The 15,128-nt window shown below is 59.4% G+C and overlaps 2 protein-coding genes across 3 annotated transcripts; both read left to right on the top strand.

The window, feature by feature from the left end:
* Positions 1-59: 59 nt before the first annotated feature.
* Positions 60-9,314, top strand: TXLNA (taxilin alpha). 2 transcript variants are annotated; one of them, XM_051638195.1, is made up of 11 exons: positions 60-226; positions 1,317-1,468; positions 2,777-3,085; positions 3,581-3,672; positions 4,320-4,490; positions 5,518-5,712; positions 5,859-5,978; positions 6,258-6,332; positions 6,852-6,944; positions 7,348-7,443; positions 8,209-9,314. In XM_051638195.1, exons 2-11 carry the CDS (start codon positions 1,351-1,353, stop codon positions 8,527-8,529), a joined length of 1,590 nt encoding a protein of 529 aa, XP_051494155.1. In that variant the 5' UTR covers positions 60-226; positions 1,317-1,350; the 3' UTR covers positions 8,530-9,314. The 2 variants fall into 2 exon arrangements, with proteins under 2 accessions (XP_051494155.1, XP_051494156.1); XM_051638196.1 differs by having other exon boundaries at positions 60-213.
* Positions 9,315-11,508: 2,194 nt separating this feature from the next.
* On the top strand, positions 11,509-14,724 carry IQCC (IQ motif containing C). Its single transcript, XM_051638002.1, has 5 exons — positions 11,509-11,583; positions 11,924-12,067; positions 12,446-12,752; positions 12,928-13,046; positions 13,800-14,724. Exons 1-5 carry the CDS (start codon positions 11,533-11,535, stop codon positions 13,839-13,841), a joined length of 663 nt encoding a protein of 220 aa, XP_051493962.1. The 5' UTR covers positions 11,509-11,532; the 3' UTR covers positions 13,842-14,724.
* The last annotated feature ends 404 nt before the right edge of the window (positions 14,725-15,128 follow it).

The following is a 15,128-nucleotide window of genomic DNA, read 5'->3' on the forward strand; positions in this document are numbered from 1 at the left end:
CGCCCCGCTCGCCGATTGGCCGGCGGCGCTGCCCGCGCATGCGCAGCGCGCCCCGCGGCCCGGCCCGGCCCGCAGCCCTTCCCTGAGCGCGGGGCGCGCGGGCACCGGCAGCGCCCCCGGCCCCGCCCGCCCCGCCCCCCCCCCGGGCTGCCGCCGGGCCCCGCGCGCTGACCGGCTGAGGAGAGAGCGGGGAGCTGCGTCAGAGCGCTGGAGGTGACGCCACGGGGTGCGTGCGTGACGTCACTGCGGCGCGGGGGGAACGGGGCGGCCGGTGACGTCATGGGGGGGGCGAGCCGGGGTGAGGGGCGATGGCGGGGGGGGGGGGGTCGGTGTTAATTAGGGATGGGGCTGGAGTGTTAACGGGGGGGGGGGGGGGGCAGGGGTGTCAGCGCCAGGGGCGGGCGCTGCTGGGGGGCTGGGGGGGGGGGCGAGAAGCTGGGGAGGGGGCGAGGCCCCAGGGCAGGGGCAGAGCAGCCGCCTCTGGCCCGGGGGTTACCGGCCGGAGCCTCGGGAATCAGCTGGGGGGGGACTGGAAAAGCAGCCCCGCGGCTGCGGGGCATGTGCGGGGCGGGAAGGAGCTGCCGGCCCCGCCGTGGGAGGGGGCACGGCCTGCAGCCCGCCCGTGGGTGGATGGCACACGTGCTTGGCGGCTGCTGCTCGGTTCCTCCGGCGCTTTTCCTTCCCGAGCCCCGTCCTGGTCTCTGTGTAACCGCTGCAAAACGCCAAGAAAAGCTGCTCCCCGCTCGGGGTGGAGCGATGCTTTGAGCGTGGGCTGAGGGGTCAGTGTCAGAGCAGGGGGTGGGTGGGAAGGGACAGAACACACCCCCCCTGTGGAGGGTGGGAGAGGAGCCGGGGTCTGGGCTCGGGCTGGTTGTGTTGGCTCCCTGGTGGTGCTGGTTCCTCTGGTGGGTGCTGAGCAGCAGCCCTGCTCTGGGCTCTTCTGGGCTGTGCAGCTGCAGTGGGTGCTGCCCGTGCTGCCCGTGTCCCCCGTTGCAGGGAGGGGGGTTTCTCTGTCAGCCTGCACAGGTTGCTCCAGGTCTTGAAAGCCAGGAGTGAGAAGCAGCAGGGGAAGGACAGGAGGTGCTGTCTGTGAGGTGGGAAGGGCTGCCCCAGCTCCCCTCGGCTGGAAGGGGGGTTACCCTGATAGGGACCTTTCTGGTGAGCTGCAAATTGCAAAGGAAATGCTGCTCAGTGCAGAGCTGCAGGTGGGAGCCCCTGCTGAGAACAAGTTCCTTTCCCAGCCCCGGGTTGATGACTCCTAAAATCCCTCAGACTGTTGGTTCTTCAAATGAGATCTGATGTTTCTCTTTCTCTAGGATTTGTCAAGATTGAGTGGGGAGCAAAGTCACCATGAAGAACCAAGGCGGGGAGACCAAGGCTGCCCCACGGGCTGGTGGCTCCTCCAAACCAAGCAGTGGGCTGGGGCTGGAGGAGGGAGACTCACCAGAAGCTGCAGCACCCCTGGAAGGTGGGGGGGTCCCTGGGCCTGGGCTGGTGGCAGTTCTGAAAGCCTGAGCAGCAAGGCAGGGAGGTGGTGTGTCCCCTGGATGAGGACAGGCCACTGTGTCCAGCTCTTTTTACTTCTCTAAGAGCAGCTGTGATTTGGGGAGCAGAAAATCCTCGTTTCTTCCCATTTCTGAATGTGTTTGGTTCTGTGCCCAATCCTGAGCAAAGCCTGGAGTTGATTCTCAGCTGAAAATGAGGGGTTGGTCGTTGTTGCTTAAAGCTTGAGGGTTCAGAAAATATCAGACAACTCTTTCCTTGGGGCAGCCTTGAGTGACCTGCCCTGGAGCTGCTTAAAAATTCTTCTCTGGAAGACAAAACCCAGGTCTGATCGAGTAGGTGCTGGGTTAAAATTCACCCTTTGTCCTGCTGCCTGTAGATGTGGGATGTAGGAAATGCAGGATGAGTGAGAATTCATTTAATAACCAACTGCTGGGAGTCTCTTGTTTGGAGGAACTGTGGAAGGAAAGCTGAATGTTACCTGCTCTTTCCTTGAGTGGGATGTGCTTCCATGTTGAGGAGAAGATCCATTTGATCCAAGAGAGCACAGCTGCTCTTAGAGGAGAGAGGCCAACTCTGGGTTTAAAACCCTTCAGGGCTGGTTTAGATTGGACATTAGAAGCAACTTCTTCACTGAAAGGGTCAATACACACTGGCCCAGGCTGCCCTGGGAGGTGGTTGGATCATCATCCCTGGAGGTGTTTAGAAGGCTTGTAGATGTGGTGCTGAGGGACGTGGGTTAGCACTGGGCTTGGTGGAGGTGGGTGATGGTTGGTGGAGGTGGGTGATGGTTGGTGGAGGTGGGTGATGGTTGGTGGAGGTGGGTGATGGTTGGTGGAGGTGGGTGATGGTTGGTGGAGGTGGGTTATGGTCGGACTGATGATCTTAAAGGTCTTTTGCAACCAGAACGACTCTGTGAAAAACCTATTGTCATGCAAACCAGGCTGGCTGCGGGGATGTTGGCTGCCAGGTCCCCAGAGGGAAAGCTCCAGCCCAACCTGCTGCTGCTGAAGGGGAGAGGAGGGGGGGGGGATGTTTTGCTCTTGGCAGATGTCAGGGGCTTGGCCTGCTCTGGTGATCAAAAGAGGCTGGGAGGGATGCCCCTCCATTGTGGGGCAGCTGCTGGAGACACGGCCAGAACAAAGAGCTTGTGTTGCTGGAAGTTTAGCCCTGGGGGGCTCGGGAACCCCCTCCCTTTGCCGGGGGGTGATGGAGACCAGAGCCTAGTGGCTGGGGGGGAAGCCTGACGTTTCTGTGTCCCCCTCACCCACAGCCCCCCTGGCACCCGAGGACACCAAGTCCTCCCGGCCCGTGCGCGACGTCTCGGAGGAGCTCAGCAGGCAGCTGGAGGACATCCTGAACACCTACTGTGTGGATGCCAGCCAGGAGGCCCCGGGGGAGGACGGAGGGCAGGGGGAGCCCGAGGAGCCTGAGAAGGGAGGCAGTGAATCCCCCAGGAACGGGGAGCAGGAACCGGGAGGCCCCGAGATGAATGGGGAGAAGGAGAACACCAAGGGGACTGAGGAGTGTGGGGAGCGGGACCAGAAGAAGGTTCAGGAGAAGAAGAAAGCCAAGGGCCTGGGTAAGAGGTTCCCTGCTCTGGTTGTGCTGCCAGCCTGAGGGCTCCAGTGTAGACACTGATTTTATTCTGCACTAATTGCCCTCGGTGAAACGAGTGCCTGGGGTGCCTGATGTGTTTGGGAATGATGCAGTGTCCTGTTCTTGGCTGTGTGAGGAGACATCCCTGTGCTGCAGAGGCACTGGCTGCTCCAGGGAGCTGCTGCTGCAACCTCTGCACTTGGTGGATTTTTCTGCTGGACACAGAAACCAGCCCAGTGGGGGTTTCTCCCTCAGAAAACCAGCTCTGTCCCCAGCTGCTTCACCCACTGTACCTGGTGGAACCCGTGGGGCAGAGCCCTGAGAACACACAGGGGCTGGCAGCTCTGACCCAGGGCAGGCACGGCTGGGAGACCTGGTCTGTCCCCTCCTGTCCTTGCCCTTACCAGCCAAAACTCTGTGTAAGGGTTTTTTTTTACTGGGTTTATTTATTTATTTTTAATTCAGTGTCTCATTCCAGGCAAAGAAATCACTTTGCTGATGCAGACCCTGAACACCCTGAGCACGCCAGAGGAGAAACTAGCAGCGCTGTGCAAGAAATATGCTGAGCTGGTGAGTGGCTGTTCCTTCATCCCAGGGGCTGGGGGAGGACCCTGCAGCTGGGGCTGCTGGGGTGGGGGGCAGAAGGTGGCTGGGGGTTCTTTTCTTTCCTTGATGCTAAGTGGGACAATCCAGGAACACGCTTGTAGCTTTGCCATGTATGTTGTGGGATCTCTGCGGTGCTGGGTCTCCAAATATCAGAGGACAGATGTTGCTTGGTCCAGCCAGGTGGTGTTGTTGGCAGAAATGTAAGCAGGGACAGGAGTGGTTTTGGCAAATCTGTAAGGGGACTTCAGGCCTCTCTGCTCCTGTAACATAGAAGCTGCATCTGTAGCCCATGGGTGCCTCCTGCCTGCATTGTTGATCAGAAGCCCTTGCTGGGCAGAGCCACCACACGGCGTCCAGCCCTACAGCCACGCAGGCTGTTGCCACAGTTCAAAGTCTTTCAGTTTCCAACAGGACAGGAATTCAGGAAGGAGAAAAGGGACCTTGGGCTCTGCATCAGTCCTGGTCTGCTCCAGGTGGCACCTTTTGTGTCACAAAGCTCTTGTCCTCCTCACAGAGAAGCCCCTCTTCAACCCCCCTGCCCCCCCACGGGGGCACAGCGTGTTGTCCTGCTCTGTCTGGCTGCATCTGTGCCCTTTGCTCCCCTCTCCTAGTTGGAAGAGCACCGGAACTCCCAGAAACAGATGAAGATCTTGCAGAAGAAGCAGACACAGCTGGTGCAGGAGAAGGACCACCTGCAGAGTGAGCACAGCAAGGCCATCCTGGCCCGCAGCAAGCTGGAGAGCCTGTGCCGCGAGCTCCAGAGGCACAACCGCACCCTCAAGGCAAGTGTCTCCTGGGCATTATTCCAGGAGCTGCTTCATCCCAAGCACTTGGATCCCTTTGCTGGGAGCCATCTTGGCAAGCTCACCTCTACCAATCCTAGAAAAACAGGGCAGTTTGTTTTGGGTGTTTAATGCTCTGACTATATTGTGATGAGGTCAGTTCTTCTCACCCGCAGGCAACGTTCAGGTTATTTCGAGTTGCTTTTCAAATGATGGAATTAATTCTCCTCCTCTCCAGCTTGTATTGAAACCATCAGTGTTTCTGGTTCATCAGTCCTTTTAAGAAATCACCCCACATATTGACAAGGGGTTGTAGTCAATGTGGTCTCTTTGGTTCATAGACCTGTTGGAGCAGTCAGCTGAATATCCAGGAAGCACAGACTGTCAGTTCCTTGTCTTGAACTTCCTCATATAGAGAATATACAGGACAAGGACAGGGAAAGGTTTGGAGTTCTCCTCATAGTCTTGGCCTGAATTAACAGGGCTTTGTGCACCTTGTCAGATGAAACACCTGTTTGTAGCTTAATAATTTCTCTTTGTGGCTTCTTCATTGCCCATGGTGACAGTGATTGACCACAGGCTGCCACCCAGGGCAGGGCTTTAATTTTGCTGTTAAATGATCATTATCATCATCTCTTGGTGGTTTGGGTTGGAAAGGACCTTAAAGACCATCTAGTTCCAACCCCCTGCATGGGCAGGGACACCTCCCACCAGCCCAGGCTGCTCCAAGCCCCATCCAACCTGCCCTTCAACACTGCCAGGGATGGGGCAGCCACAGCTTCCCTGGGCACCCTGGGCCAGGCTCTCACCACCCTCACAGGGAAGAATTTCCTCCTCATGTCCAACCTCCATCTCCCCTCCTCAAGTTTTAATCCATCCCCCCTTGTCCCCTCACTGCACAGCCTGGTTAAAAGTCCCTCCCCAGCTTTCCTGTAGTGCCTGGGTGTTCTTTCAGGGCACATTCAGGGGGAAAAGGGAGGGGGAAAGGGCAGCAGAGGGCTGACGTGTCCCTTCTTTCCCCACGCAGGAGGAGGGCGTCCAGCGCGCGCGGGAGGAGGAGGAGAAGCGGAAGGAGGTGACATCCCACTTCCAGGTGACACTGAATGACATCCAGCTCCAGATGGAGCAGCACAACGAGAGGAACTCCAAGCTGCGCCAGGAGAACATGGAGCTGGCAGAGAGGCTGAAGAAGCTGATCGAGCAGTACGAGCTGCGGGAGGAGGTGGGTCGGGGTGGGGGGCCTGGAGGAAGGGACTGCTCTGCCCCCTGTTTCTGCTGCCAGGGGGGAGAAGGGGCCTCTGGGATCTTCCCTTGGGAGCACCAGGAGCAGGCTGAGCCTGGCAGTGACTGGGGGTGTTCCCTTGGCAGCACATCGACAAGGTGTTCAAACACAAGGACCTGCAGCAGCAGCTGGTGGATGCCAAGCTCCAGCAGGCACAGGAGATGCTGAAGGAGGCAGAGGAGAGACACCAGCGGGAGAAGGACTTTGTAAGTCTCACAGTGACACTCTGAGGGCTGCAGGAACTTTGCTTTGTGCCTCCTCCTTCTCTGGAGGTTTGTTATGGGTGGATCCCTGAGTGCAGAGGGATCAGGCCATCCCGGGCCTGCTCTGTGCCCAGCAGTGACAGCAACCCTAGGGGCTTCAGGAGCCAGGCTGGAGCCCTGCTCTGCTCTTGGGGTCCTGCTCCCCACTCCAGGCCAAGCACCAGGGGGGTGTCAGGAGCCTTCCCTGCTGACAGCCAAGTAACTGCTGTTGCTCTCCCCCAGCTGCTGAAGGAAGCTGTGGAATCACAGAGGATGTGTGAGCTGATGAAGCAGCAGGAGACCCATCTCAAGCAGCAGGTGAGTTGCTCAGTCTCTGCTCAGCCTGGTTGTTTTCTTCCTCCTCCCTCAGTGGGAACAACCCTGAGTTCCTCAGTGTGGAAGACACAGGGACAGGATTGCTCCTGGGTTTGGTATTGATGTGCCTGTGTCAGGATGGTGGGAGCTGAGACTTCCTTCAGCAATTCCACCTTCTGGGAGAAAGGGGCCTTGGTTTTCACCAGCACATTTCCCCCTGCTGGGAGCAGTTGTGTGATCATACCTGGCTGAATCAGACCCAGCAGGTGCCTTCTGCCAAGGCCACGAGATGTTTGCAGAGCACATCAGTCTCTCAGGATGTTTTCCCTAAGAAGGAATTTGTTCCCACTCCACATTCCCCAGTCCCTAATGTTGGCACAGCAGCTGCCAGTTTGTTTGTAGTCAAGTCCACTCACAGGGTAACTGGCTCCGTTCTTGGCTGCCACCTCCCCTCTCCTGGACAGGCTGTCAGGGGCTGCTCTGGTGAGCAGGGAGGAGCTGTGACCCTCTCTCTCCCCACAGCTGGCTCTCTACACAGAGAAGTTTGAAGAATTCCAGAACACCCTTTCCAAAAGCAGTGAAGTGTTCACAACATTTAAGCAGGAGATGGAGAAGGTGGGTAACACTTTGGCTGCCCAGCAGAGCTTGCCTGGGCTGGAGACACTCCCTGCCTGTCTCTCCTTGATGCTTCTGCCAGACAGAAGAGCTGCAGCTCTGGAGTTTTGTTTAGTTCTGCTGGTATTAAAATCAGCCACGAGCTTGGCTGCCTCCAGGAGACTGACACTGTCCTTGTGTGGTGACTTCAGTGTCCCACCAGTGTCAGCACAAGCAGCTCTACCCCTTCTCCTGGTTTGGTGTTCCCTGGTGGGTGTTTCCCTCTGGTGAAGCTGATCCAAGGGGATGTTTCCCTGCCTCTGGTGGGAAAGCAGTGCCTGTTTGAGGACACGTGAGATGTAAGTGCCTGCAGCTCTCTGCCTCTGCCTTATTTGTTCCCTTTTTTGTCACTGTCACTCTGCAGATGACTAAGAAGATCAAGAAGCTGGAGAAGGAGACCACGATGTACCGCTCTCGCTGGGAGAGCAGCAACAAAGCTCTCCTGGAGATGGCTGAAGAGGTGAGGAGGCTCTGGCTGTGCCCTGCAGAGGCAGGTGATGAGCTGCGTGGTGTCAGGCTGGAGCTGAGGGACATCAGGACAACTCCAGCCTGATTGCAGGCTGGGGTGTTTATCCCTTCAGCTCTGTTTCCTTCCCTGACACAGTGGTGGGAGCTCTGTCAGGTGGCAGAAGGGACAGATGAGTGCAGGGGTGTGTGGGGGAGTCAGACAGTCTCAGCCTTGGCCTCAGTGCTGGTGGGAGCTCCTGGAGGATGTTCCGAGGAAGCCATAAAGATGATCCCAGGGCTGGAGCAGCTCAGCTCTGGAGACAGGCTGTGGGACCAGGAAGACCTTAGAGTGCCTGAAGGGGCTCCAGGAAAGCTGAGGAGGGACTTGGGACAAAGACAGGGAGGGATGGGATGAGGGGGATGGCTCTAAAGGGGAAGAGGGGACACTGAGGTGAGACATTAGGAGGAAATTCCTTAGTGTGAGGGTGGTGAGACCCTGGCCCAGGCTGCCCAGGGAAGCTGTGGCTGCCCCATCCCTGGCAGTGTTGAAGGGCAGGTTGGATGGGGCTTGGAGCAACCTGGGCTGGTGGGAGGTGTCCCTGCCCATGCAGGGGGTGGGATCTTGAAGGTCCCTTCCCACCCAGACCATTCCATGATGCTGTGATGATAACACTGGGGCCTTTGAATGCCAAACGTTTGCTTGGTCACGAGTATTGAGCTTCCACCTGAGGTTTCCCCTCGCTCTCTGGTAGAGCCTGAACAGCTTCTCTGTTTGCAGAAGACCCTTCGGGACAAGGAGCTGGAGGGGCTGCAGGTGAAGATCCAGCGGCTGGAGAAGCTGTGCCGAGCGCTGCAGACGGAGCGGAACGACCTCAACAAGAAGGTGCAGGATCTGTGTGCCCACCCGCCCCGCGCCGACACCCACCCCAGGGACCCGGCCCGGGAGGGCTCGGAGGCACAGGGAGCTGCTCCAGCTGAGGATTTCCTGCACCTGGGAAAGCCAAGGCCCAGCACGGATCCTGCAGAGAGCCTGGGAGAACTGAGCATAGGAGCCTTGGGGCAGAGCGGGACTGAGGAGGGCTCGGGGGGCACAGACTGAGCCCCCAGCACAGGCAGAGGTGGGCGAGGGAGGATGTTTCTGTAGACTCCATCTGATGCTCCTCTCCTGGTCCTTGGATGGGCACCAGAGGACAGCCCTCCTGGGGATCAAGAGATTTCCTGGCTTAGGTTTTTCGGAGCGTTTTTTTAAATTTTATATATATATATATATATATAATGATATATATATGATATATAAAATGTGCAGGGCAACACTTTATATATGGATATACATGGATGACCCACCTCCCTGCGTGTGCGTGAATAACTAATATATGGAGATTCCACCCATGGCCCCTGGCACTCAAAGACCTTGTCCCTGGCAGGCTCCCCACATCCCAGCTCGGGCAGCGGGCGCTGGATCCGCCCGGGCACTGGGACAGCTGGATGTGTCACCTCCACCACCAGTGAGAGCAAAGGAGCAGAGCGGGGGGATCTGGGGGGATCTGAAGAGTTTCCCAACTGGATTCTCCCTCCCTCTTCTGCCTCGGGCAGGAGGGAACTCCAGGACTTGCTGTTGTGTTCCATGCCCTGGCTGGCGGCTCCAACCAGGGCCACAGAGAGGCCTGTCCCCTCCTCTGTGGGTTTTGTGTTTTGAGCAGGGACAAAAAAGCAGCAGAGGAACAAGGGGGAGTGGGGGGGGCTCCTGGTTCCCCCCCGAGCTCCCCTGGGACCTCTGCTCTTTCCAGAACCTGCTGGTGTCTCAGTAGCCTTATGATTCACAGTTGCCTCTTTGCTATACGCACATGTGCACAAGTGTATTAAACAGTTAATCCAAAGGTTGAATTCCCAAGTGTTTTGCACAAGTGGGTGTGATCAGTTGTGCAAGGGGACTGGGAGGTTCCACCCCAGCGTCTCTGGCCTCACATCAGGACCTTCCCAGCCTGTCAGGGCCAAACAGGTGCTCCCAGAGGCATCCACGGAGCTGGGGCTCCAGGGGGATAAAAGCTGCGGCTGTTCCAGGACCTGCTGCTTGAGCTGAACCAGCAGGACCAGCACAGGGACCTTGCTGGGGGATGTCAGACCCTGCTGGTCCTTCCCAGCTCCCCCTCTGCTCCTTTCCCTCTTCCTCTGAAGGATGAAGTGCTTTCCTGAAGGACCCTGCTGTGCTGGGCAGGTCCATGGACAGATGTGCACTGGGCCTGGGGGATTTCTCTTTCATTTCTCCAGACTCTTTGCTACCCTGAGACCTCTGCTTGCTGAGGACCCTCCTTGCTGCAGCTTCACTCGACAGACTTTATTTCCAGCTCTTTGCTCTCCTCTGGCTGGAAGCCGAGGCGAGTTGGAGGTTCCTGGCAGTGGATGTGTTGGGTGGAACAGCTTTGGTTTCTCCTCCAGCAGAGCAGCTGCTCTCCTGTCCTCTCTCCACTGTTGCACCTCGTGAAGGACCCTCCTTTGCTGCCAGAGGAGCATCCTCCATGTCCCCCTTCCCTCGGGACTCCAGTGAGTACAGGACTCGTGAAGGTCCCTGGCTGCAGCAGGGATGGGGTCTAACCAGTTTGGAATATCCACTGGGATGTGTTCCCCAGAGCTGGGTGTTGCTTTGCCTTCCAGCCCCTCCGTGCTAGCGTCGTTCCCTCCAGCACGGACACGTTTCCCTCTGGAAGGAGCCAGAGGGAGCCCTGAGCACGAGGGGGCAGCTCAGGCCTGGTGGAACCAGCCCCTGCCCAGGGCTGGGCTGAGCCAGGCTCTGCCTTTGGACTCTTCCTGCTCTGGACTTTTCTTGCCACTCTTTCAAGTAAAAGAAAAACCTCTCAGAATGTCACCGACCCCCTTGATTTTTTTTTCTTCCCCCTGTGACAACAGAGATACCCCCTGGGGGGGCTGTTGTGACTTTGTACCCCACAGAAATGCCCTGAGCTCGTGCCCCTGGTGCTGTTCCTCATCCCTTTGGCCACGTTTGGGAGTGAAGATCTGGGGCTCTGGGCTGGGGGGCGGGAGCAGGGAGGTCACAGAGGGGCTGGTAGGGACCTTCTGGTGGGACAACGATGGGTGGGCTGTGCCCAGGGCCCCAGCACAGGGTCTCTCGTGTGGCTCCCTCCCTGTGACACCCTCCTGGCTCTGGTGGCATCGACACCCTGGCTGGCCAGTCCCTGGTGCTCGTGTCGGTGTCCAAGGTTGGCTTAAAGTCCAGCAAGGAGGGAAATAAAGAGCCACGTTTGGTTCGGGGGGGTGGGCAGGACCCCTCACCCCTTTTCTCTCACCCCTCCATGAGAAGCAGGGGCTGGTTCTGCAGATCCTGGGATCCCACGAGTGACACCAGGGGGGCCGTGGCGTGACCCCTCCCCGCAGCCTGGGGTGGCTGAAGGAGGTGACCCCAGGGGAGGGACAGAGGGAGGGTCCCTGCCCCCCCCCCCCCACCGACCCCCCCCTGTGCCGGATCCTGCCTCTTCCCCCCCCCCGCGCCAGGCTCGGTCCCACCTCAGCTCCCGTCCCCTTCAAACGCAAATCCCAGCCCGGGGCTGCGGGGACGAGTGTCCGGCGGGACGCGCCCCGCTCGGCCCCGCAACCCCCCGGGACCGTCAGTCACCCCCGCAGCACCGGGGGCCGCGGGGGGGGGCTCGGCCGGTGCCCCGAGACCTCGGGGGTCCCTCACCCCCAGGCACCAGCCCAGCCCCCTGCCCCGTCCCCCCCCGAGGCGCCAAAATTCCTCTTTTCCGCAGCGCCGGGGAAGGGTCCGAACCCGCCGCCAGAGCCCGGGCCCCGAGCTCCGCTTCTCCCGCGGCCGCGGAGCCCCCGCCGCGCTGGGAGCCCCGTTAGAACCGAGGGGCTGCCGAGCTGAGGGGCCCGGGGACCCCCCGCTGGGGCAGGAGGGGCCGAGCCCCCCCCGGTGCTGCTCCCCGGGGGGGGGGGTCCCGATCCCACATCCGCTCCTGGCGGCACCGGGACACCCCCCCCCCCACACGTGTTGGCGGGACCCGCCGTGACGGGCGGCGGGTCGCGGGAGGATGACGTCACCAACCGGCGGGTGGGTGACGCCATCAGGCGGCGCCGCGCAGCGGCCATGGCGGGGGAGGGGCGGGAGCGGCTGCTCCGCGCTGTGACCCGCCTGCAAGTGGGGACCGGGGGGACACGGGGGGAAACATGGCGGTGGGGGGATGTGGGGAGGGTCCCCGCGGGGGGACACGGGCTGGCGGGGACGGGAGGGAGAAGGGAGGGGCTGCACAGCTGGAGGGGGGGGGTCCCGGGGGGCTGCACAGCTGGGGGGGGTCCCGCGGGGGGTCCCCCCGGCGCTGCATCATTAAACCCGCCTTATCCCACCCCCGGGACGCGTCCTGCTCCTTGCGCGGGATCCCGGTGCCCGCGGAGGGGGGCTCGGAAGGGACGGGGGGGCAGGGGAGGGGGCTCGGGGGGGTCTCTCCGGCCCCTGCAGCCCCTGCCCCCCCTGCCCCCAGGCCTGCGTCAGGGGGTTCCTGGTGCGGCGGCGGTTCGGGAGCCTGCGGGCGGAGTTCGAGGCGCTGGTGCGGGAGCTGGAGGGGGAGCTGGGCGGGCTGCGCTGGGCGGGCCGGCTCCTGCCGCGGCCCGTCTTCCTGCCCCAGGTCCGTGCCACGGGGGATCTTGAGGGGGGGGACGGGGACGGGGACGGGGACAGGTCGGGGGGGGTGGGCGGGGGGTCCGTTAGCAGCCCAGCCCCGGGGAGCTGACGTTCCCTGCCGCCCCCGCCCGGCCCCGCGGCCCTGCCGGGGGGTTTCATCCTCCAGGCGAAGCTCAGGCCAGCACAGGTGACTCCTCTGGCTCTTGTTCCCCAGCTCCTGTGGCCCAAAGAAGCTCCCAAAGGAAAGCAGGACACGTCGGGGTGGGGGCAGGAGGGCTGCCCAGGGTGGGCTGGGACGGAGCCTCTGCCCCACGGAGCCACCTGTTCGATGTTTGTCTTTTCTTTTCCTCCTATTTCAGTCTCTCCCCGGTTTTCCCTGTAGGTTCCAGCACCAGGGGAGCGTGTGGGTGTCCAGGAGGCTGCCCCAAGGAAGCAGGCCAGCCTGGAAATCCCTCGGGAGAAGCTGGACAGCCCTGAAGCAGAGCAGGACTCCAGCCGTGGGGATCCTGCAGCCCAGCAGCCGAGCAAGGAGGAGCTGAGCTCGGGGGGGGATGCAGTGAGCCCCCCAAAGCCTGGGGCTGATGGACACACTGAAAAGGGGGGCAGAGCCCCAGAGGAGAGCCAGGAGTGGCAGAACAACAGCAGCATGTCCCCTGTCCTGGAGAAGGGGTCTCCTGAAGCCTGCCTGGGTAAGGGACAGGTGGCCTGAGGCACCTGGTGGTGGGTGCAGAGGGCACAGGAGCTGCTGGGAGAACCAAAACCTTGGGAGAAGTTGGAACAACTCGGGTGCAGGAGAGAGAGAGAGAGGAGGTGCAATTGGAATCTGTGTCCTGACACTTAGGTTATTCTTCCATTTCTTGGCAGAAATTCCTCTTGAGGACAGGAAGGAGCTTCCCAGGACTCGGGCTGGTCTGGAGTCCTACAGAAATCACCTGAAGATGGAGCTGCTGTGGTTGCAACAAGCCATTGTCAGCAGGAAAAACGTGAGGGCTCCCCCAGCCCCTGGGGCCATGGGGGGGGGGGGGGACTGGGGCTGAAGGGGGTGGCTCAGTGACCCCAGGATCACATCCCATGGTGGCAGTGCCTCTGTTTTTTTTCCTTCTCTGGGGAAAAATTCCCCCTTCTCTGGGGAATCAACGTTGATGTTTGTTTAGGTATGTTAAGCTCTGAAGCTGCTGTGGGTTAGACCCCTCCTCACTCTGGAATTCTGACACACAGTTTCCCACCAGACTCATTTCCACTTGGAGACATCCCTGTTTCCTTGATAACCTTTTTGTTTGGTTTGGTTTAAGTGGAACTGGAGGGGGTAACAGTTGTGGACTGAATCCAACCTGCAGGAATGTTCCCTGATAACTCCACTTCCCAATTTGTCAGGCTTTTTTGCAACCTGACTTCAAGGTTCAGTTGGAACATTTTGCTTCTCAAAATGACATTGAGTTGTGAAAAATAGATATTTTTTTACTTCTTTGGGGAAAAAAAAAAAAGGGAATGGTGAAGGACAAGAAGAGCTGGTTAGATCTGGCTTTGCTGCTGGGCTGCCATGGGGATTTGGCTGCTTTGGTAACTTTTGTCCAGCTCAGGGGGTTGCTCTTTGCATTGGTTGGAAGGTGAAATTCCTGCATCTTCTGGCCAAGGACCATGATTTCCTTGGCTCATCTGCAAAGCTTGGGTGGTTTTTTTTCCTTGTAGGTCCCTGGGATTTAATCGTGAACACTTGTTGATTTTTCCTCTTGCAGTTCTTGATGCTGAAGCAGAAGCTGGGGAGTCCAGACCTGTAGGAGATCATCCCTGAGCACCAGGGACACTTGGATGGGTGTGGAGCTGCAGCCCCACAGCTGTGACCTCAGGACAGCAGCAGCTCCAGCTCTGGGGATGATGTTTTCCCCTTTGGCTGAATGTGACAAGAAGCCTTTTCTTTCTTTTAAATGTGCCTCTTTGGTCAAAGCAGGGATTAAACATCCCTGTGAAGGCAGGGAGGGGGTTGGGTGTCCCAGAGGGAGTCCCAGGGAGTTCTCCTTCCATGAGGACTCTGTTGGCTGAGCTGGATGATCCCAGGGGATTGTGACTGGGATGACTCTCACTTTTGGAAGGTTCTTACTGACCAGCTCATCACCTGTGGTGGAGCTAACCTGCCTGGAGGCAGTGGGTGCTCTGAGCCTGCAGGAACAAACTGTTCCCTGCTGGAGAAGGGGTGGTGACCTGTAGTGGTGTCTGAGCTGGGCATCTGGGATGACTCTGCACATCCCAGCTCTGCTGTATCTGGGATCTCCAGGAGCTCACAGGCTTTGGGAACACCTTGTTGAAGTACTAAGTTAGGAGGAGAGCTACCCAGTGTGGTGGGTGGGGAGTGATGGCACGTCAGACCAGTTTGGTTCCTGGCTTGGACATCTCTGGTTGTGGTGACACCTCTTTGTGTCACCTGGGCTGGTGCCTGAGAGAGCCAGGAAGAACTTGCAGAGTTTGGTGCTTGTTCTGTACCTTCAGGGGCATTTGAGGTCCCTCAGAAAGGGACTTTCCACACGGTGCTGTGGTTCCCCACTGTGACCCTCAGCCTTCTGTGCATTCCTGCTGCCTGACCAGTCACTCCCCACGTGGCAGAGCTGTCCTCCTGTTGGGAATGATGCTGACATGTTTGTGAATAAAAAGCTTTCCTGACACTCATCTCTGAGCCTCTGTCCCTGCCTGGCCTGCCCTCCTCTCCTGGGCACAGCCAAGTGAGTCCATGGACCCACAACAGCCTGCTCAGTGCCCAGGGTGGTGTCTCTGCTGGGGTGTGGAGGCTTCTCTGGGAGGTGCAGGACAGAAACCCACTGCCCTTCTTGTGCAGGGGGTGAGCAGTGGGCAAGGGGTGACAGCTTTGGGCTGGTGCTGCTCCAGGTGGGACGTGAGCTGCTGCCTTGCAGCCCGTGGCTCTTCCTGCACCTCCAGGCTGGTTAACCTGGGCCTGGTGGCCACAGTGGCTGGTGAGGGAGCTTGTGGTGTTTGAGGAACTGTGTGGTTCCTGCTGCTCTTTGTGGCCTCCAGACAGGCCCACAACTTCCTCTGGCTGGGCCTGCATCCATGGA

Source organism: Apus apus, chromosome 21 (genome assembly GCF_020740795.1).
Source record: "Apus apus isolate bApuApu2 chromosome 21, bApuApu2.pri.cur, whole genome shotgun sequence".
NCBI lineage: Eukaryota > Metazoa > Chordata > Aves > Apodiformes > Apodidae > Apus > Apus apus.